At 42.5% G+C, this 22,792-nt stretch overlaps 1 protein-coding gene across 2 annotated transcripts in view; it reads right to left on the bottom strand.

Annotated features, from left to right (window-relative positions):
- Positions 1-22,792, bottom strand: part of LAMA5 (laminin subunit alpha 5) — a 255,687-nt gene that overhangs the window by 52,956 nt on the left and 179,939 nt on the right. The window contains exons 27-37 of one of the 2 annotated variants that reach the window (XM_061631076.1): positions 19,557-19,717; positions 18,201-18,309; positions 17,224-17,321; positions 14,700-14,901; positions 9,829-9,955; positions 8,030-8,169; positions 6,569-6,684; positions 5,563-5,774; positions 4,272-4,476; positions 2,300-2,444; positions 911-1,051 (exon numbers count right to left, since the gene is read on the bottom strand). In XM_061631076.1, coding sequence (XP_061487060.1) covers positions 911-1,051; positions 2,300-2,444; positions 4,272-4,476; positions 5,563-5,774; positions 6,569-6,684; positions 8,030-8,169; positions 9,829-9,955; positions 14,700-14,901; positions 17,224-17,321; positions 18,201-18,309; positions 19,557-19,717 — 1,656 coding nt within the window. The remainder of the gene's footprint in view (positions 1-910; positions 1,052-2,299; positions 2,445-4,271; positions 4,477-5,562; positions 5,775-6,568; positions 6,685-8,029; positions 8,170-9,828; positions 9,956-14,699; positions 14,902-17,223; positions 17,322-18,200; positions 18,310-19,556; positions 19,718-22,792) is intronic. The other variant, XM_061631077.1, reaches the window with a different exon arrangement.

Below are 22,792 nucleotides of genomic sequence, written 5' to 3'. Positions count from 1 at the left end.
AGTTCCCATAATTCCTGACCATTGGCCATGCTGGCTGGGGCTGATGGGAGTTGTAGTCCAACAACAAAAAAATAAAAAAGTGTGGGAAACACTGCAAAGGAATACTTTTCTAGTTCTTCAGCACTAACCTATTATGGTATGGGGTGCGTACCCTTGTTCAGATCTTTCAGTTCTCTTCCATATCTATAATTCTGTAAGATCCTATGAATCATAGGCTGCAGGTCAGGTTTCAGGACAGAGATTCAGGATAGACAAAACAAAGTATTCCTTCACATACTTTGTATGTATAGCTGCCCATCAATATATATTCCCTGGGTAGCTTGCAAGCAAAAGAAAATGCATCATAATTAAAACACAATAAAACAATTAGATTAGATAACATTATGGAGGTTGACTAACAGCATGAGAGTTCAATAGAAACTCCATTTTCAGAGGCAGTATATCCCAACTACCAGATACTGCAAAGAATGCTCTGCTTGAGGACTTCCTGAAGACACCTGTCTGATGATCTTAGCAGGCTCCTCTTTTGCTGCGACATCATACAAAACGTATTTTCTGACTTGGGAGCATTTTTGGATGTGATGGGGATTTGCAGGAAGTGTCCTACATTATAGTTCCATGTTGAGATGGCTCAGTGGTTGAGTGATTGGGAAACAATCAATCATTCATTTAACAAGGATCGAGAAAAGGTTAAAAAGACACTTTAGCCTTTTTGCTAATCATTCTGCTGATGCTAATGCAAGATTCCACTCCACGGTACATCTTTTGCTGTTCTGTGAATCTGAGACTAAACTTAGGGAACTGTGAGTGCTCAGTGGGTGAAGGGATGCCATCCCCACTACCTCCTTCAAGATACGATTTAAAGCATCAGTTGCAGCTGCTCCCGCAAAGCCTCAGCCCACGCATTTACCTCTACACGGTACTTCTCAGCACTGTGACAGCGGTCTGTTGCCCCAAAGCAAAAGCACCTGGTGCAGCCTTTGGGGTTGCTGGCATCCAGAGAAAAGGTCCCCAGGTGACACTGGTCACACCTTGGACCTTCAACATTTTCCTGTAAAGATTTAACAGATAAAAACAGATAAAAAGCAGCATTCACATTTGTTCACCAACCTAGTGAATAAAAGAGGAAGGGAAATGGGAAACAGAAGAGGGGGTTCTTCCATCCAAGGAGCACGAAATTGCCAGTCATGGGACACCACTATAAGCCTACACAGGGGAGAGGTATACTCTTCTGTAGTGTGTTCAGTCACATGACCATATAATCAGGGGTTTTTGTTCCATATGGAAAAGACCTTGAGTCTTTTTCAAGAGCAGCTGTCAAGGTGCCATGATGCCCATCCTCCCAATAGCAGTGCTGGTGCTGCTTACCAGGACAGTGCAGGAGCCCAGCTATGGCATCAGCAAAGTCAAGGCTGTGCAGGCACACCAGTGGGAGTATTGGATTGGCTCTGCTGGTGTGCCCGTGCAGCCCCATCCTATTTGCTGCCATGCAGCCTCTCAGGAAGCGACAGCAACACCACTGTCAGGAGGGGCTATATTGCTTTGTGTGTCAGTTGCGATCACTCCATAGTACAGTAAAATTCTTCTTGCTTGCTTTTTAAGGGCTTGTCTGCCCTACAGCAATTTATGGGTCAAGCTCATGGTGCTGGTTTGGAAGGTTTTCACAAACTTTATCAACTGTTAACTAACCAAAAAGTGAAACCTACGTTTTTTTCAGTGATGGATTGCAGGCATGTTTTTCCATTGTTGCCCCAAAGTGTAGGTGGGTTTATATTTGCTTATTTGAAAAGTAGCCCTTCAGTCTTGTACGAAGGGATGTACTTTAAAAAAATGGACATGCACTGCCTTCAAGTCAATCCTGACTTATGGCTACCTTTTAGGAAAGAATTTTCAACCTGATACAAACTGAGTCAAGCCTCACGACTCCAGGCCCAAAATCACATTCCATAACCAAGTATTTTGCTTCAATAACACTTTTGTTCCCACTCACAGAGCGCTGCTTTCCAGCACTAACTGTTTCAGTGGAGTTGTGCTGGTCAGCACCAGTTCATTAACAGAAGCCAGTGAAGACATAATCCCCACCACAATGGAAAAGCCCATTATTCGCTAAGGGAAGAGCTAAGCGATGACCACGCGTTCATATTGCAGATGGTTTTATTCTGTTTGATCGTACTGGGCAATGAAGGCACTAACAGGATGCCTCCCACAATTCTGTACCAGTCCCTTCAACAGCATTTTACCCAGAAGCCCAGTTCTGAGAGGCAGGCAGGAAAGCAAACGCCAATGTTATCAGACTAACCTTGCAGTGACACTCCCCAGTGATTGGATCACACACACTTGCTTTTGTCCCTGCTTGGTGGCAGTTGCAGCTCCTGCAGTTTGGGTAGCCATAATAGCCCGGGGCACAGAGATCACACTGACGTCCTACTATGTTGGGCTTGCATCTAGGAGAGACAAGTTTCATGTGTTGTTGTTTTCCAGCTAGCTTCTAACTCACATTGAACAAACTCAGCCTGCAAATATAGGGATTCAATACAATTCCTCATTCCCCAACCTAGTGCCCTCCAGTTGTTTTGGGAATACAACTCTCATCAGTTCTAGCCAACATGGCCAAAGATCTGGGATGATGGGGGTTAGGTTCAACATCTGGAGGGCACTAAGTTAGGGAAGGCTGAATTAACTCAGCCAATTCAAAGGACTATATTTGCAGGGTTTATACATCTCTTGTGCCGTGTCTCTCAACTATGTAACTTAGCAATAATGACTATGACATCTGTTCTTGTTGTTGCTTTATTATGTGCCTTCAAGTTGATTACGATTTATGGCGACTCTATGAATCAGCAACCTCCAATAGCATCTGTTATAAACCACTCTGTTCAGATCTTGTGTTCAGGTCTGTGGCTTCCTTTACGGAATCAATCCATCTCTTGCTTGGTCTTCCTATTTTTCTACTCCCTTCTGTTTTCCCCAGCATTATTGTCATCTCTAGTGCCAGACAAGCCAAAGAGACTTTTGTTTGGTTCTCAAGAACCATACCTCTTAAGTCCTGCACTTTGAAACCAGAACAAGCATACATGAAAACACATGAACTGCTTTACAGGATCGAATTAAGCATCCATCCAATTCAGCACTTTGTTTTGAATAAAGGTCAACCAGGTGCTTCTTGGAAGCTTACAAGCAGTCTATGAAGGCAACAGCACTCTCTTATTCTTATTTATCTGATGCATTGTCTCTCAAGATGGACGTTCCATTTAGCCACCATGGCAAATAATACCATTTTGAAAATGGAACAAGGAAGATCCTTTACATGTGGGAGATTAATGTCTTCTCTTTAACTCATGCCATGTGCACCATATACTAGTGCTACATTTAAGGCGAGATTTGCAAAATTTCATAAAGATCCAGAATGAGTTTTGGTGTTTTTAATCCTTAAATATTTGTTTTGATTTTATTCTCCTATCCCTTCTAGGGCGGCCAGCAGCATCCTATTAAAGTTCTGCTAGCTTAGTTAATGTATCTCCAGCAAGCAAAGGCTAGTTTTGCTTCAAAAAAGGATGGCACTGTTCCTTAATTCAGTAAATAAACGCTGCAGCCAACCGCTACAAGTGGCTGTGAATAGTTTTTTGGGAGGCAAAGGCTGAATGCAGAAGTGGCTCAAGGCGTTTTAGACTAATAGGTCAAAGTGACAATCAAGTAGATGAATGAATCAATCTTTCCAAAATGATAAGACTTGAAGTACACTCAGAGTTCTAACAAGTTGAGACATCTGAACATAACCAATAAATCAGATGTGGGGAACCTCTGGCCCTCCAGATGTTGCTGAACTTCAAATCCCATTAGCCTCAGCAAGCATAGCCAATGGCCAGGGATAATGGGAGTTGTAATTCAGCAACATCTGGAGGGCCAAAGGTTTCCCACGCCTGCACTAAAGGTACCTTCATAATTGTGACTGGGAAGCAGAAAGCCACAAACCTAGCATGGCCAAGCACCCACCACTACCACCCCTGCTGTAGGGTGTGCTAGAGACCAGTCCTGTACAACCAGGACAATCCCCGGGGGGGGGGGGGAAGAGGCCAACAAAATGTGGCCCTGCACAGAGTTTACACTCTTCCACAGTCCAACTTTGATAGCCGGTCAAAACCAGAGTTGGCCAAAAGCATCAACTGGCTGCATGGGTTTCATTTATAAAACAGGGCATCACAGAAAGATATTCAGATGCCGCTGCAGCTGGCACCCTGCTATGCAAGGAAGTAGTGCCCACCATTACCCACCTGCACTGCCCACTGTCTACGTTACATCCTGGCCCTGCCAGATCTTGGGTCCCAGGACGGGAACAATTGCAGTCCTCACAGCCAACCAGTGGGTGACAGCCAAAGGTCTGGGGCTCACAGACAGTACACTCTGGTTTGATGGTGCGTGGTGGACAGATGCACTGTCCTGTCAGTTCGTCACATAGGCGACTTCCACAGTTGCAGGCTGCAAGTGAAAGCAGGCAGGTGCATATCACAAAGACAGACACACACACACACACACATATTAAGCCCAGAACATCTGTCTGTCTACTGGATCTTGGAATGCATCTGAAACTCCAAGATATTTCCAATGATATTCTGAAAGCTGTTTAGTTGCACCTCGCATAACAGATTCACCTTGCCCACACAAGCCTCATTCATAAATTTTGGACAGGCACTCTGGGCCAAGTTAGAAGAGTATTTTGTGTGTATATATATTTCCCAGACATTAGACTTAAAGCAGAAGCAAAGCTGGAGAAACAACAACTGCTGTGCTCATTTATTGTTCTTGTTATATAAAAGACCACCTCAGCCAATAGCAGATTAGCAGGATCTGTTGGGGCTGCTAATGGTAAGAAAGGAATGGTGAGGCAGGATGCCTATTCTGGTAGTGGCCAGAGAACGATGGCCTGGAACACTGCTGAATCTGGAGGGACTGAGGATTTTTATTTCTGTGTACACAGATTGACCACTGATGGTCACAGAATTAAGTGTTAGGCTCCTGTTTCAAAATTTGGAACGCTCAGATGCACAATGCATAAAATGGGCAACTGAATATTTACATGTTCTCTTGCAATGTAGTTCTTCCGGGGAACAGGTCTGCAATTAATTCCCATGGCATGAATACACATGTATGATGCTATGCTGGAATGCAGCAGCCATGTGTATCTTGCCTGAAGCGTTTGCGAGTCGGTTACTAATTTCAACCATCTCCCATTCATGCATCCTTCTGGCAAATTTCACATTGATTTTTTGATCTAATTTAATATCATGCATGGATATAATTCCATAACAGTCCTACAGAAGAAAATCACTGTGTTCAAAACAGGCCCCCAAGTTCCCACTGAAACACAAGGATACAAACAAACCCATAGCCTGGTATTCCGCTTCCGACCCAGTCACGTAATATTGATATAGGAACATACCTATGTCTGGGTAGGCAAGTCTGGAAATAGAACCTGTATGACATGCACATCAGGCCTGGCATGCCACGCACATCAGTTCTGAAAGGCAAAGCTTCGCCTCCCACCCCAGAGAAGGCGAGACTCACGTCTGCAGTTGGGGAAACCCCAATAGCCAGTAGCACAGCGGGAACACTCTCGCCCGATGACATTTGACTTGCAAGCACACTGGCCACCAAATGGCTCGCACTGGCTCCACATGACTCCGGCATCATGGCAATGGCAAGGCTGGGCCCCGTTGTTGTAAAAAAGAGAGATTGATATGGCAGAGTCCTGGCAGAACTTGGAGGATGTCACAGGGCTGCAGAGAGAAAAAGAAGGTCATGCACTGGTTCTCATAAGAGTACACTGTCCACAAATTTAATTCAGTAACTAAAATTTGTAGGCATTCTGCAGCTTCTCTTTGCAAAAATAAGGGCTAGAAGCATAAAGATTAAAGCTGGGAGTCTGGCGACACCAGGCTGTTGTTGTAGTGTACCCTGATTATGTGCCAGTTATCAGGTTCTCGGTCATGCAGCTAAGTCGCATGTATATAGCCAGTGTGGCACAGTGGTTAGAGTGTCAGACTGGGACTTTGGAGACCAGGGTTCAAATTCTTGCTCGGCCATAAGGTTCCTTCAGTAACCTTGGGCTAGTCACTGTCTCTCAGCCCAACTTGAACTCTTTGGAGGAAAAGTGGGACATAAATGTAATAATCTAAATATTTAAATAATGTAAACATACAGAATATACACAAGCACTGACTCAAAGGACGGCTGATGAAACTGGAAATTAAGGGAAGCCATTACCCAACTGAAGTAAAGGGACTGGCCACTACACTGTTAGATGAGTAAATTTCACATCAATGCTGGGAATTGATGCTAAAGTTAAAATTCCAGATGTATTCATTGAGTTACCCAGAGCACAAGACAGGGCTTAGACTGTATTACTTGGCAGGAGAGGGGAAACATTAGCCCTCTAGGGCTCCCATCAGCCAAGCAAGCATGGCCAATGGCCAGGGATGATGGATGTTGCAGTTCATCAACATCTAGAGGGCCAAAGGTTCCCCATTCCTGATTTGCAGTGTTGCAAAATGGGGTCCATTTCATCTCTCACTTGATATGGAAGCTGTTGACTCCACAGTTGCTGATGAAATCATAGGATTTGTCCAGCGGTTCCTCTGAAAGGTAACTGGAACCATAACTGTCTTCAGGAACCACGAGGACATAGTCCTAAAATCAGAAAGAAAACAACTTCAAATGGCAAACAACCAATTGGATTACACAAATCTGTGGTTTCTCTCTGTGCCAATGCTTGCAGATAATGCCAGCTATGACATGGGTATCCCATGCAATTGGAACATCTGTGCAATTAGGCAGTCTCCTTCCTGGACAAAGACAACGTAAATCAGAAACCTGTCTGGAACTCTCTCATCATACATGATGCTCTCTCAGTGGTGGAGGGGAACAGGACATGGCTGTTTCACCATCTTGCAAAGCACAGTGCCAGCACACTAAGTGCATGAACCAGGACTTAGGTAAATCATCCCATCAGAGTACTTATTAACTTTCTGCATACAACTGAATGCTGGCTAATGCCTTTAACTTATGCGAGAGAAGAAGGAAAAGCTTGATAGCTATGTTGGTGACAGCTGATGTGGACACATTGGTGGCTAGGGCCTCCTCCATCTCTAGATCAGGACTGATTTCACCTCTGAAGGAGAAAGAGGACATGCAGTCTCTGCTCAGAATTATAGGAGTTTCTTGCAGAGTCCTCCAAAACAGCACTCATTGAAGTGGAGGAACCTTGTGACTGAACCTTGATCGGCAGTATGGCTGCTATGGTGACAGGCATTGGTATTAGTGGGCCCTAATGTGGAAGAAGGGCTGAGAGATCACTCCTGTCTAGAGAGAACAATGGCACAGTGGATGCTCAAAGGAGGAGGTCCTCTGGTGCCAGCAGCAAGCTGTATGTACTTGCTTGTAAATTGGCTCAGGATTTATTAGTGGGAAGAATATACAAATTTAATAAACCTAAACCTACGTTTCTTTGATGATTTGGTGGATTTCAACATGATAACATGCTGGACCTCTTCCTTTTTAGCATTTGCCTTGCTAGAGGTAAGGAGAAGCGAACGAGTGAAGGAAAAATATTTTTTTAAAACATATTCTTTGAAAGCAGAGCAGACACACACCCACACACACACCAGGGTTACCAGAAAAGAGAGGAAGATAAAGGCTTAAAGGAGAAGCAAGTTTAAGAATGCAATAATTACATATATGCAGAGAGAGAGAAACTGAAGGTTTGTCCTGGGCAAAGGCAGGTCACAAACTGGAGGAGGAATCAGAAGATCCAGGCAAGACCACAAAAGGAGATCCAGGCTAGTTCACATATTCCTTGCCTTGCCTTTCCTAAGTGGGAGGAGGAGCTAACCTATCAGTAAAAGATGCCTTCTTCACTCCAAATAAAGGCATGCTATTGTGCAAGTACGGAAGAGCCTATTTTAAATGTTCCCATTAGTTACTCCAGTCAGTCTCACAGATGTGTCACACACACAAAAGGAAGCTAGGAACATACCAGCCAAAGATGCCTATCCTCTGGCACACGAATGATCACATTCAGGTCATTATCTGTAATGTCCAAGACAATCTGGTTTTCTGAAACTACCAGACTTCGACAGCCATATCCATGAGGGCAGAAAGTAGCATTAGCTTGTCCTGAAAAGAAAAGAAAAAGCCGGAAAGTTCCTGTCACAAAGTCAACTGAAGTCTCCCTTATTTTGCATTTGTACGTTGGAAGCATTCCCCTTTGGCTGCAGTCATCTCACAAAGTTTTTATGTTCTATAGCAGCCAGGCAAAAGAAAGAAAGCACTCTTTCCACACAGCACAGTTAAACTATGGAGTTCACTCCCAAAAGAGGCAGTGATGGCCACCGACTTGGATGGCTTTAAAAGAGGATTAGACAAATTCATGGAGAGTGAGGCTATCAGCGGCTACTAGCCACGGTGGCTGTGCTCTGCCACCATAGTCAGATGCAGCATGCTTCTGAACACCAGAAGCCACAGGAGGGAACAGTGCTCTTGCACTCAGGCTCGGCTTATGGGCTTTCTATGGGCATCTGGTTGGCCACTGTGAGAACAGGATGCTGGACTAGATGGGCCACTGCCCTGAACCAGCAGGCTCTTCTTATGCTGTTAGCCTCCTCCACCTTGGTGCCCTCTAGAATCTTTGGACTACAACTCCCATTGTCTCCAACCACTGGCGATGCTGGCTGGAGCTGACAGAAGTTGTACTCAAAAATATCTGGAGGGGCACCAGGTAGGGGAAGGCTGTTGCACAGAAACCTTAGCAGAAAATGGTAGAGCTGATGCCATCCTTCTTCAGGACAGCTCCTTTGTTGTGGGCTCTAGTCCATGAAAGCTTCTGCCAAAATAAATCTGTTCTAAGGCAGGATCATCAAATAATAGAACTGCAGAGTTGGGAGGAGCCTATAAGGCCATCGGGTCCAACCCTTTGCTCAGCGCAGGAATCCAACGTAAAGCAAACCTGACAGGTGGCTGTCCACCTGCCTCTTGAATGCCTCCAGTGTTGGAGAATCCACCACCTCCCTAAGTAATTGGTTCCACTGTCGCACCGCTCTAACAGTTAGGAAGTTTTCTTGATGTTCAGTCGAAATCTGGCTTCCTGTAACTTGAGCCCATGTTCTGCACTCTGGGATGATCGAGAAGAGATCCTGACCCTCCTCTGTGTGACAAGTACTTGAAGAGTGATAGCATATCTCCCCTCAGTCTTCTCTTCTCACAGCTAAACATGCCCAGTTCTTTCAGACTCTCCTCATAGGGCTCTGTTTCCAGTCCCTTGACCTTGCTGTCTTCCTCTGAATCTATTTCAGTTTGTCTGCATCCTTCTTAAAGTGTAGTATCCAGAACTGGATGCAGTACTCAGGATGAGGTCTACCCAGTGCCAAATTGAAGGGAATTAGGACTTCATGTGATTTGGAAACTACACTTCTGTTAATGCAGCCTAAAATAACATTTGCCTTTTTTGCAGCCACATTGCACTGTTGGCTGTTCAGTCTTTCTTGCCCTTCCGTGACCTTCTAGTTCCATGACCTGGGAATCCTCTGGCCCTCCAGATGTTGCTAAACTACATCTCCCATCAATCCCAGCAAGCATGGCCAAGGATAATGGTAGTTGTAGATCAGCAACATCTGGGGGGGCTACAACACTCTCCCCCACACACACTTTGCTGCTAACGTTGTAGGAAGCATCAGCCTTGAATCTGGATAGTTTATATGCAAAAGATGCTTAGTGTAGTATTAAAACTACTTCCTGCCATGCCTCAATGATGAACTCCACAAACCAGGGAACACTTACCCTGCCAAATACGTCCACCATTGATCAATACTTCCACAGGAAATGTTGGGTGACTGGGTTGGTAACAGTGCAGAATGAAGGCGTAGCGCCCCAGACTCTGGATGTGGCCATTGAGCACAATGGCTGTCTACATCAAAATACAAGGTGGAAATCCCAAACATTATTTGCATTATTTGTGCCACTGATTTTATTTTTATTTGAGGTATCCCTTTGGTTCAGGATGTGTCTGGGACTTCTGGCTCCATTCATGCCAGAACAAGCCCCTTCAAAGGAATAGACTGGGATACAAGAATTGCTGCTGGTAAGTAGTATTTTCCCTCTGCAGGTACCACCTTAACAGAAAACTGCTTTGCCAGCTACTGTGGGCACCTGCTGGAAGCTATTGCTCTCTTATGTGGTACGCTGCCACCATGCCTGTGCCCACCTCCAAAAAACTTTTTTGATGCCCTCCCCCCCCCGTTGGAAGAATGCGCCCTCCACCAATACACCCAGCTTATCAAACACTCTCTTGTGATTGGTTCCAACATCCCTCAAGACAGCATCGGTACCCCCCCCGGTACTCACTGAAAGAAGCCCTGTAATAGCTGGACTGCCAGCTTGCAAGCTCCCGTCTTTGCCCACTGCTCCTCTGACCACATGCTGCTGCCCACTTCAATGAGACACTCTAGAGCAGCGATTCCCAATGTGGCGGGAGCACCCCCTGGGGGGCATTACAGCCTTTCAGGGGGGCGTTGGTGTGACTACAAACTTTAGGGGGGCGTTTGGGTTCATTAGGGGGGTGTTGACATTTGGCGGTCTGATGCGACAGTTGAAGCATTTAAGTTTAATTTTATTTAATACACAAATCATTAATTTTTTTTTTTTTTCAATAATTTTTATTCAGATTTTCATAAAACATACAAGACAAAATCATAAAACATTCAAAGACAAAAAACAAAATCAAAAATAGTTAAACAAAAAGAAAAAAAGAAAAAAAAAAACAAAAATAAAAAATAAAGAGTAAAATATTGACTTCCCATTTGTCAAAGATCAAATCAGTTATAAGTCTATAATATATAACAATCCTGTCTCTTAAGTCATATTATAAAATCACTTTCCTCCAGTAGTTATCTTACTTAATCATCAAATCTCATAAACATTACTTTATTCTTTCCACAAAAAGTCAAAGAGAGGTTTCAATTCTTTAAGAAATATATCTATCAATTTTTTTTCCAGATAAGCATATCGATTAATCCATCTCATTACTAATTATGATAATCTTATTGTCATAACCATAGTCAAAATAAACATTTCAATTAATCCATCACATCAGAATCTGTTAAGTTCAGTAATTTCAGTAGCCATTGTTCTATTATCCCTATTAGTTCCATTTTCCATCTTCCATCTTCAGTAGTCTTGTTAAGTCCAGTAATTTCAGTATCCAATCTTCCATTATCAGTATTCCATAATAATCTTGCTGTCAAAGCCATAGTCATATAGTAAGAGTCTGATGGGAATTACCTCTATCCCAAATATTTTCTTGCCATCCATTCTGAATAGGTTGCTGAAATACTGCTGTAAAATCATATCTCTGTTCTTTTTTTCAAAATACACTGGGTCATCTCTTGAAAGTTTTTCCATTGTCACATGGCTGCAGTTAATTCCATAGATTTTCTCTATATTGGGCTCCATCACATCATTCCAGTCCAGAAGATTATCCATGCCATTGATAACTTTATCTCTAGAATCTTCATTAATTTCTTCAGAGATAACATTGAGTTCCAAACAATAGATTTTATTTCTAAAGTCCATAGACTCCAAGTCTTGTTCCTGTTCCACGTTTGTTCCAATCTCCGGGATCTCCTCTCTCACAGGGACCCCTGTTCCAGTCTCCAGGGTCTCCTCTCTCACAGGGACCCCTGTTCCAGTCTCCAGGGTCTCCTCTCTCACAAGAACCCCTATGTCTTTAATCTCCTGTGTCTCCAAACAATAAATTTTGTTTCTAAAGTCCATAGACTCCAAATCTTTTTCCTGTTCCACGTTTGTTCCAATCTCCGGGGTCTCCTCTCTCACAGGGACCCCTTCCAGGGTCACCTCTCTCACAGGGACCCCTATATCTTTAATCTCCTGCTTCATTTTACTCAATTCAATTTTCAGCTCCTTACAACCCTGTCGCAGGTTTTGTTTCGTTATCTCAATCTCATCCATTATTTTCTGAAACATAGTTATTTCCAGCTTCTCAGCCACTTTCTTAATTGCCATTTTAAAAGAAAAATATAGGAAAACCACTTCTTATTTCAGCAACAATTGGGTTAATACTCCAAACTTGGTGACATCACAGTATAAACAGAGCAGACAGCCTTATCTCTCCATGTTTAAGTAAACAAAATGCAGTTCCCAGGATCGAAACAATTAATGGCGGTCGTCAGAAAACAGATTCGTCAAAATAAAATAGACCAAAAAGAGAGTAGTCTCAGGCAATATAATATTCTTCAAAATAAAAATCTGGAATAGAAATCCCTCTTCAGTGTATATCTTTAGAATGCAAATCCAGGACAGCTTTTTGCAACAAAAACAGAGATAAGCTATTAATTAGTGAGTAGCAGAGAGAAGTTATGGCTCCCCAGTGAGATGTCAAAAACCGATCAATCTGGCAAATCTCTTTTAAACAGCAACAATTTAAGTCAAGTAAAAGAAAAATATAGAAAGAAGGGTGCTTGCCTGTTAGTGCGTTCTCTCTTAGAAGATAAGATGAACGTTCGCTTTTCCAGATAGAGCTTGTTGTTAAAAATCCGTCCCACCTTCGTCGGCTGGACCTCGTCCCATAAATTAATGAGATCTGGTCGTCCCAACAAAAATAGGCTTTGAGGTTAATCTCTTCGTTTCTCCCTACCCGGGAGAAGTTTAATCAGTCAAAAAAAAGAAAAAATCTGACTGATATATCTGAATAAGCTTCTTTTGAGGCAGGAGCCCGTCTCAAAAGCAGGCACAGGCTAAGTCACCCTTCCCGGAAGTCCACAAATCATTAATTTTTAAACTGTTTTGTCCCCAGTTAGAATGTATTTAATAGTCTCAGTTCATGGAAATAACACTATAAATAGTGTGCGCTCTTTAGTAAAGAAATTCTGAATAGCGGCCAGTGTCATATCAAGGAATGGGGATAGTAGCCACGCCCCGGCACTAGGTAACATTCCGATGCTGTCTTGAGGGATGTTGGAACCAATCACAAGAGAGTGTTTGATAAGCTGGGTGTATTGGTGGAGGGCGCATTCTTCCAACGGATGAGTGCCGTGTGCAAACGGGTGACGCAGACAGTCAGTTATTTGCTGGTTTTCTTCAGGAATGGGACACACTCGCTACCCGTTGTTTCTGTGATGTTTAAATGAACTTGTTTAACGAAACAATGCCGTAAACTGAATGAGTTTGTTGTTAAGTAACACAGTGTATTCTATTGGTTCATACTGTGTGGACTTAATTAGTTTTTGCTTATGTTTTTAGGATTTGGGAAATAAGAAACAACTCCTATATCTGCATTGGCATATACTTAATCTGGGGGGGGGGGCGTTGGGCACAAAAAGATTTTGCAAAGGGGCGTTGGGTCGAAAAAGGTTGGGTAACACTGCTCTAGAGGGAAATGTTCTCCCCCTCACACACACACTCTCTGCTGCCCACTTGGAGAACAGGAAGAGGGTGTTGCCCACACACACATGCTTCTTCTGCTGCCTGCTTCAGTGAGTGAGGCTGGCCAATGTGACATCACGCTGATGCTGCTTGCCTAAAGAGGGACTGGCCATTGTGACCTCATAATGATGATGCCTCCCAGAAGACTGACAGATCCAAGTGCCCCCATACTGATGCTGATCGGCTCCCACGCCCCACTTTCATGAGTCTGGTTCCCTCCCTTTGCCACCCAGATCAATGTGGTTTCTTAACTCCCTTACTCTGAGATGGAAGTTACTCCACTCCTCAGGCAGGCACTACTATCACACCTATGTTTTTGGGGATGTGGGATGACTGCCCTGTAGTTCCTGCTGGCTGCCATTGATAGGGTATTTCTGTGCTATGTCTGCTTGCTAATTTATCTAATGAATGGGAGGTCCTGAAGAGCTGGTGGCCACCATCTGAGGATGAGAATGCATCAGAGAGCCATCTTGAGATGGGTGGTCGTTTTTTCCTGAATATTTTTTATTGAAAACATTTTTTTAAGACAAACGTACAAACATACAATAGTAGTGCCAACATCAGGCTGTAAATAGGATGCACACAGTCTCATTGCATAACCAAGTATTCAATAACAATAGCTTCGCTAGAAGAAAAACCCTCTCCAGATTCCTATATGACTGAAAGGGACGGCCAATGTTGAGGAATTCTTGTGGATATAACTCATGAATGGGAACCAAATCTGCTCAAATTTATTATGTTTCGCTATGCCATGCACCACTCATCTATAATATGTGAGATATTCGGAAAGTGCAATGTCCCACACCCGGGACCACCAACCTTCCTTAGAGGGGCTAACTTCTCCCTTCCATTTACTCGCTATTTCAAGGCAGGCTGCCATCATGAGGAAGGAAACCAGCTGTTTAAGGAGTATTGCTTGATTCTCTGCACTTTCCAGAGACAGCAGCACCAACAAAGTGTCTAGGCTCAGCTGTTGATAGCTGATGCAAGGGTGGTTGTTATTTCCATAGAGACCAGTGAAAAACTAAATTCTAAAAATACACTAGAACAAACTTCAAAATGAAAACCTCCTTCATACCTCCGCTGGGTGCAACAGTCCAATGGAGCCCCAGGTCATTTCCCTTCACATTGCAGAAACAACCCTTACATTGCAAATATAACTTCTAGCATCAACAAATGTTTGTTTCTAAATCCCTATTTATCGCACCTACCTGGGGAGGCTTTAACAGGATGAGCTCTGCAGAGGAGTCTAACAGGGTGGGAGGCCGAAGCGGAGATGCAGGTAAGATACCCGCTGGAGGGACACTGAAGGCATGAATCAGGGGGAAGCCTGGAGCAACTGGTAGTAGCTGTCCTTCCTCCAGGACAACTGACTGTGAGATCTTTTGATAACGTGATGGGATGCAGGAACTACTGGGGGGGGAGGGAGAAAAAGGAATAATTTTATGGGCTCTGGAGCCAAGCAAAAGACTAATAATCCCCTGGGAACACAGCAAGAAAGAGAAAATTCATAAGACCCATAATGCAAAGCATGTCACATACAAGATTACAGGATGACTTTATCAGTGAAGAGACAGGACTTTTACTCTGGCTCTTTTAATCTCCCATATATATAAATTCAAATTTAGTCAGATAATGCATTGATAAAGGGAAGAGTTCAACTGTAAAGTGATATCCAGTCATTTAACTGGAACTGTGTCCACTGGCTTGAGCAAAGAATTAGAGACCTAAAGGTCTAAGAATCTGCACGGCAGGAATCCCCTATCACAGAAATGTCCTCCTGTCTTTGAGCAGGCATATACACTTTCAGATTCCATACTTCAGATAAAATCTTGTGGACGAGCCATATTCCTGGAGGATAGGCTACTGACCATGAAAGCCATATTGAACCTCCATGTTCAGGAGCAGTATGCTACTAAGAGCCAGTTGTTGGGGGAAAGACAACAGGGAAGGTTGTTGTTTTCAAGTTATCCTTGAGGGCTTCTCAGAGGCATATGATTAGCCATCACAGGGGACCGGATACTGGCCTAGATGGATCTTTCGGCTGATCTAGATGGATCTTTCTCCTTACTTTCTTAGGAAAAGGTGTGGGCTGTTTCTGATACAGGCCTGAGCTCTTAAGAATCAAATAGGGCCAGTATCAAGAGGTGCCTATTCTTCTTCATAGGCCTCAGGTATCCATTTTCCAGTGCCAGATATAGCTACCTTCCCAATATGGGAATACCCTCCCCAAAAACTCAACCTACCTTCTCTAGTCCCTGGCAAAAATCAGCTTCTGCAGCTGCCTATTGAGATACCTAGGTCCAAAGAAGCCAAGCACCAAATTCTACTGAAAATATTCAGAACAAATCATACAAATAAAGTTCCAAAAATCATTCCAAGTGGAGGAACTTCTCATGGAATTTGAGAATCAGCTATGCAGTATTCTAGGCAGCCATATCTAACCCTGTAATAATTACACTGTGCTCAAGAACTCTTTGCATTGCCTTGCAAGATCTTATCTGCACACTAAATGAAGCATAATATAACTGCACTTGTTCTAATCCATTCATTCATTGTTACCCTGGTCTGTTCTCATTTCCTTTATCCTGTCAATATTTAGATTATTAGTTACTAACAGCAGAGACTTTGTAAAGCCCCATACAAGCTGACCTTATTAATTACTACTCTCCATATCTCATTAAACTAAAATGACAGCATATATGGCCTAACACACGTTGGCATTCACATTGGGACAGGTTTATCTTCAATCGTTTTGGAAGCCTGTGATGCCCCTGTAAATGTTGTACAGTAATTATGATAAGTGTCGGTTTTGTAGAGTAAATGTGGTAAGCAGAGTGAGTGAGAGGGGGGAGTACATGGGTTGAAATGTTGAGGAATGCTGAGTTGTGATTGGCTGAGCGTCTGGGTGGTGGAAGGCATAAATGAGAGAATGACAGTTGGAAATGAGTTGTGGTTGGTTCTGGGTTTTGGAGGGGTGGATTTGTGTTTAGGCAGGTAGTGAGGCAAGTTTTAGGACTAAGATATACAAAGAGAAAACTATTATATGTAACCACACGAATGTTGACTGAACTTAAAGTAATCTTGTTTGTTCCTTGTGTTATTAAATAAATAGTTTTGGTTTAACATCACGCTTGATCCTTGGTTGGGATATTACAGACCAGAAGGGTGGGCAGAACAAATACCAAAGCTGGGAACAGTATCAATGGTGGCAGCAGTGAAGGGATTAGGATTGCCTGGTTCAATCCCTGAGACTGATCCTGTATCTTTAGGAGAAGAGAAAGTCAGCCAAGTGCAGGTGTTCTTGCAACCCTTGCTGCCCTTGCCGCCCTGAGTCTTTTGAGAAAGGGCGGGGTATAAATATTTTAAATAATAAATAATAATAATAATAACCCTGTAATGGGAAAAACCACAAGGTGGAATTCTCCCCCCTGCACAACCTTTAAAGATACAGAAGACCTCTTGGAGGCCGGGCCTGGGATAGCATTAATTTTATTGCACTGGAAATTGACTTTTTGTGCCTGGCTCATGGACCCCTGGACCACAGGTAAAGAACCCCTGTCTTAAAGCCATAAACAGGGTCCAGTATATGGTTGGGAAGAGTTTGTGTGCACTGCAGCACTGTTGAAACTAAGCAATAGTTTATATAGACCTGCTCAGTTCCCTAGGTGAGATACCACTGGACACTCCATGTAAAAATTGGTTTTAAGCATAATAATTTTTAAAGCTATTTACCTGTTGGGTGAAAATGCTCCATGGACACTGATGCAATGGACCTTTGGCTCCACAAATTCCAGCGTGAATTGTTCATATGGGACCATATACACTTTGTACTAAAGACAGAAAGAAAGAAAAAACAAGGTTTGGGGAGGGGGAGAATCGCTAGTGTTTTTCTTTCTCATAATTAAATTATTGCAGATATTTTTAAAAAACATTCTCTGTGGGACAAACCTTTCCTGTTTGCAGTTCACAAACAAAACATCCAATGCAGAGACACACGAAAGAACACAGTAGATTATTGTGTGATTAGACAAAGTATGTTTCACAGAGGTAGCAGCTGCAGTCTATTCTGTGTCCTTGCATGAGATGTTTCATTGCTCACACAAAAAGGCCACTCAGTTGAATGGCTAGTGGTTCATATCATCTAGCTGCCATGATGTTTACATCGCCCCATCCTAGTAAAAGCTTGTTTAGCCAGGAAGTGGTTTTTTAAAAATTATTATTAAACTCCCACATTTATTTCCCAGCAACTCGATCTAGATAATTCTGATGAAAAATGGAATATGGGCCTAAAAGGAACAGATGGGGGTGGGATGGAGGGTAGGAGGAAGAAAGAGACTCCCTTCCAGGTAAGGGGGAAATGGAAAAACTTCGGCAAAAGACTGACAGTGAGATAGACTCTTGAAGCTTGCCACCTTCTCCTGAAGAGTACAAAGAATTCTTCAGGTTAGCTGCTTCTAGCAAGCAAACCTCCTCCTGCCGCAGAGCGTGGAGCAGACATTCAGAAATCTCTTCCAGAACTTGTTTCAGACCTCCTGCTTCCTGACTCAGGCTGGGTCCGTATTCAGCCTCCCAGCTCCAATCCACCACCACCCCTTTTCCCCAGTCCGGCCGCTAATACTCCTCCATCTTCCGCTTGCTCCCACTGTAGAACTTTCAGGTTTGTTGTAGACTTGTGCAAAGGATGGGCAACCTCTGCTTCAAAGGCTTACTAGGTAAAAATGGGCCTGATCTGCGGTGAACTGAATTGTAGCTTCCGTGGCCAGTTCAAAAGCTGCCAAGCGATTTAGTGGGTCTAAAACCATCCCACGGCAAAGGAAACTGCAAGACAAAAGCAGTGGTCAAGCTCAAGGATAGTCTTATCCTGCCAAAATTTTTTTTCCCCTTGGTGGTTTCCCTTGTAACTCTTTGAATGGCTTTCTTTGAGTAATGGCACAGTGACGTTTCCCAAGGATATCCTAGGCCCTCGTTTCCTATTGTTAAGGTCACAGGCTGAAGTCAAAAGGAGCTCCCAGACAATGTCATCCACCTGTCATTTATATAAACACTGTCTAGCTGCTGAAAGAGGGCACCAAGGCTTAGGATACTCATGCTATTTTCAGCTCAGCCATTCTTTGTTCTGGGAATGTGGCCCAGATTTCAGGCACTGCTGTATACAGAACTGAACCCGACTGCAATAAATGCAAATGTAATTCTACCCATCAGAACTTACTTATTACATTTACACCCCATCTTTCCTCCATGGAACTCCAAGGCATAAAAGGTCCTCTCCCCTTCCCCATTTTTATTCTCACAACAACTCTGTGAGGTGGGGGAAGGCTGAAAAGTTGTGACTGGTCCAATGTCACCCAGTGAGTTTCGTGGTTAAATGGGGATTTTAACCTGGATCTCCCCAGTCTTAGTTTGGTACTCTAACCAGTATACCATATTGGCTCTCCAAAGCATGGACCTTTAAAGCATGGCGTACTTACTCAACCATATAACAGAACAAGCAAACTATCAACCCATTACCTCTCCATCCCAGCTGAAGCAATACCCTAGGCCAGCCTTTCCCAACTAGTGGGCCACCAGATGTTGTTGGACCACAACTCCCATCAGCCTCAGCCAGCATTGCCAATGGTCAGGAAAGATGGGAACTGCAGTCCAACAACATCTGGTGGCCCACTAGTTGGGAAAGGCTGCCCTAGGCTGTGTGTCCCACCCTTGATTATACCACAACTCTGTTAATTTCCCTACAAAGTCTCCAGAAGGAATCTTAGAAGTATGCTGAATATCTACATGGCCCTAATCTCTCACTCACTCACTCACTTACACACTTTTCCTACGGTCTGCTGTTTTCAAGCAGATAAAGGAAAGTAGTGCCATCAGCCATATTTTTGTTCTGGGCCAGTTACAACCGAGGAAGCTGGAACAGATGTTTACAACTCCTGCAAATTCTAAGAATCACTCCTATAACATTAACAGTTCAAGGAAACAGCAGGAAAGTTCTCTTCATAGACTGTGCAACACAGGAGGAGGAGCAGGTATTCTTCCATTAGCTCCACATTCTCCTGCCTCTGTGAACATACCTGTACTTGCAGGTGTATATATTGAGAGTGCCCTGCTGAATGGCAAGCTGTGGTGAGCTGACTGCTACCCTGATTGTCTGCGGAGCATCCTCATTGGCATATTCAACCAGAACTGCATACCTCCCTGGCTTGGGCATAGCAATCCACAGCTGTATTTCCACCTGCATATAAGAAAAAGCAGAGATAAGGAGAAAAGCGCACTGAGGCTAGGATTCCGGAGGCCCTGACCTAAATCTAAATCTCTTTTTTGAATAGGTGCTGTATGAGAGTCCCTTCTTGGCATGACATCTTCCTTCAAGGAAGTGCTTTAGGGAAAATTCTGGTGGAGAAGACACATGGGAGATATTAAACAAAACTGGCAGTGAAATATGTGTAATCATTTCTTGTAACACTGGACAGAAGCAGGATAGAAGCCAGTATCCAGCTCAACCATTTTTTCACATTTTAACTCAAGCATTATGTTGTTTAGGTGAAGTTCTCAATGGGAATATCCGAAAAGCACTTCTGTGGAAGAAGAATTTTAATCAGTATTAGCTTAACAGTGCAATCCTATGCATATTTACTTGGAAGTTAAGTCCCATTGAGTTCAAATGTGTACAGAATTGCAGTCAACCTCTCTGTGCCTGATGCTTCTGTCCATAACCCAAGAAGCAGAGAGTTTATTACCTTTGAATTTTCTACTTGTTCATCAAAAAATGGCTTCGGGGTGGACTTCCCAGGAGGATCCCTCCGCCTGTGCTGCCTCTGAGACGGGCTCCCGTCTTGGATGAAACTTATCCAGTTTTAAATTCAGTCAGAAGGGTTTTTTCTGACTGGGGATGATTTCTTCCGGATAAGGAAGAAGCGTGAGATCTGCCACATAGTTTTGTTTCGATTGTTGGAGCCTGGAATTCATCAGAATTGTCTGTCTTCCAGCAGTTCAGACAGAGCGAGGATTTTATGCTAGCTCAGCTGGATAAGTGACTCGTTTTTTTTTAACGGACTAGCAGGCAAACCTCCTGTCTACATTTATCATTTTCTTATCTATATAGCTAAAGAGATTTGTCAAAGTAACAGCAATTAAGATAACCTAGATGAGGTAAGACTTTCCTTCTTTATTTACGGAACTAAGGGGGAAGAAAATATAAATAGCTTATCTTTTTTTTTTATTGCAAAAAGCTGACATGGAAAATTGCGTTTTAAAGATTACAACGGATGAGAGCTTTCTGATTGGGAGAGATAAGAAATCTTTTTGATTTACAAGACTTTTGTGTAATATATATAAGGGACTATTTTTTCTGATCTACTTTTTTGTTGTTGTTGTTGACGAATCTGCTCATTCTCTCTGCTACTAGTTATTTGAACGCTGTGAACTAAAAGCTGTTTTTGCACTTCTGGACATTTAAGAGATAAGGACTGTCTAGCGTGTGACGTTAGTTGGTTGCAAAGATTAACTCCTTTGTAACTGGATAAAGAAATAAACTGCTCTTTGCTTGGGACATTGAAAATTGAAGGAGTTTTGTTCTTTTGGTTTTAAGAATGGCAATTAAGAAGATCATGGATGTACAAGAAGGGACTTTATTTCTAGACATGCTTCAGAAAATAATGGATGGGATTAACTCAATAAAACAAGAACTGAGAAATAATAGACAAGCGTGGAGAACTGAATTTCATGAAATGAGACAGGAGCTGAAAGAAACTCAGGATTCTATGAGAAAGGAGAATAAAGACAGATCTGGAAAACAAAAAAAGGATGAAAGAGAAATTAAAGGCAAGGTTCAATCTATGGAGATTGGCTTAAATATGGACATGAAAAAAGATTTGGATTTCCTAGTTGTGACGGATCCTGGAGATAAATATTACAGTTTGGAATACAGCGCTGTCTCTGAAGGAATTGAAGAGATTGGAGATAAAGATATTATCGGTTCAAAAAAATTCCTGGACTGGAAGGATTTGATGGAACTTGAAATGGAGAAAGTTAATAGAATTAATCCCTGTTTTGTGTCAATGGAAAAACCTTCAAGAAATGTACTAGTGTATCATGTGGAAAAGAGGAGCAGAGATGCGGCTTTGAAACAATACTTCAGTGTTACGTTTGGATTTGATGGTAAGAAAATATCTGTGATGGAGGAAATTCCTATCAGACTTTTATTATATGACTATGACAGCAAGATTTTTGGGTGCGTAAAGATGGAAGATGGACCCAATATGGATAATGACAGAAGAGCGATTTGAAACTACTGGACTCAGTAGATTTGATGAGTTGGATTAATTGACAGTTTTATTTAGAAAAAAAATTGATTGACATATATCTCAAGGATTGGAAACTTCTCTTTGACTTTTTGTGGAAGATTAAAATGGTATGTTGTTAATGAGATTTGAAACCAACTAAGATAACTGCTGGACGAAGGTGATTTTATAATCTATTAAGAGATAGGTCTGTTATATATTATAGATTTATAGTTGAATTATAGTGTTTTGAAATTACTGGATTTAGTAGATTTGATGAGCTGGGTTAATTGGCATGTTTATTTAGAAAAAAAATTGATTGATATATATCTCAAGGATTGGAAACTTCTCTTTGACTTTTTGTGGAATATTAAAATGATATGATGTTAATGAGATTTGAAACCAACTAAGATAACCGCTGGAGGAAGGTGATTTTATAATCTATTAAGAGATAGGTTTGTTATATATTATAGATTTATAGCTGAACTATGACAAATTGGAAGTCAATATTTTTATATATATGTATTTTTTTTGTATTGTATTAGTTATTGATTTGTGTTGTTTTCTTTTTGTATTATTTTGGTTTTGAAAATTAGAATAAAAATTAATTGGAAAAAAAAATGGCTTCAGGGTGCCGGGAGAATGGCTATGAGGCTGAACTTAAAAGTACTATTTACTCTTCCTCCATCTCAAGAACCTAAGATGAGGCCTGCTAGATCAGATCTGATTGGGTCCTTCTAGTACAGCATCTTCCTTCCCGACCAGACCTCTCTAGGAAACCCACAAGCAGGTTATGAAGGGAGCAACTCTCTCCTCCTGTTGATCTCCCACAACTGATTATTTAGTGGCATTTTGCCTCTGAACATAGAAACTTCATGTGGCTAGTATGTCTCAACCATCAACAGACCTGTCCGGTTACAGTACTTCCCGGAAAGGCAGCAGACGCAGTGTTTGGACCATTGGGACAAAGTAATTTGTTTTACCTGGAGAAGAGAGTGGTGCTGTGAGGCTAAGTACCAGTGCTACAA

The sequence above is a fragment of the Rhineura floridana genome, chromosome 6 (genome assembly GCF_030035675.1).
Source record: "Rhineura floridana isolate rRhiFlo1 chromosome 6, rRhiFlo1.hap2, whole genome shotgun sequence".
NCBI classification, from domain to species: Eukaryota; Metazoa; Chordata; class Lepidosauria; order Squamata; family Rhineuridae; genus Rhineura; species Rhineura floridana.
This window is presented reverse-complemented; position numbering and strand designations above follow the sequence as displayed.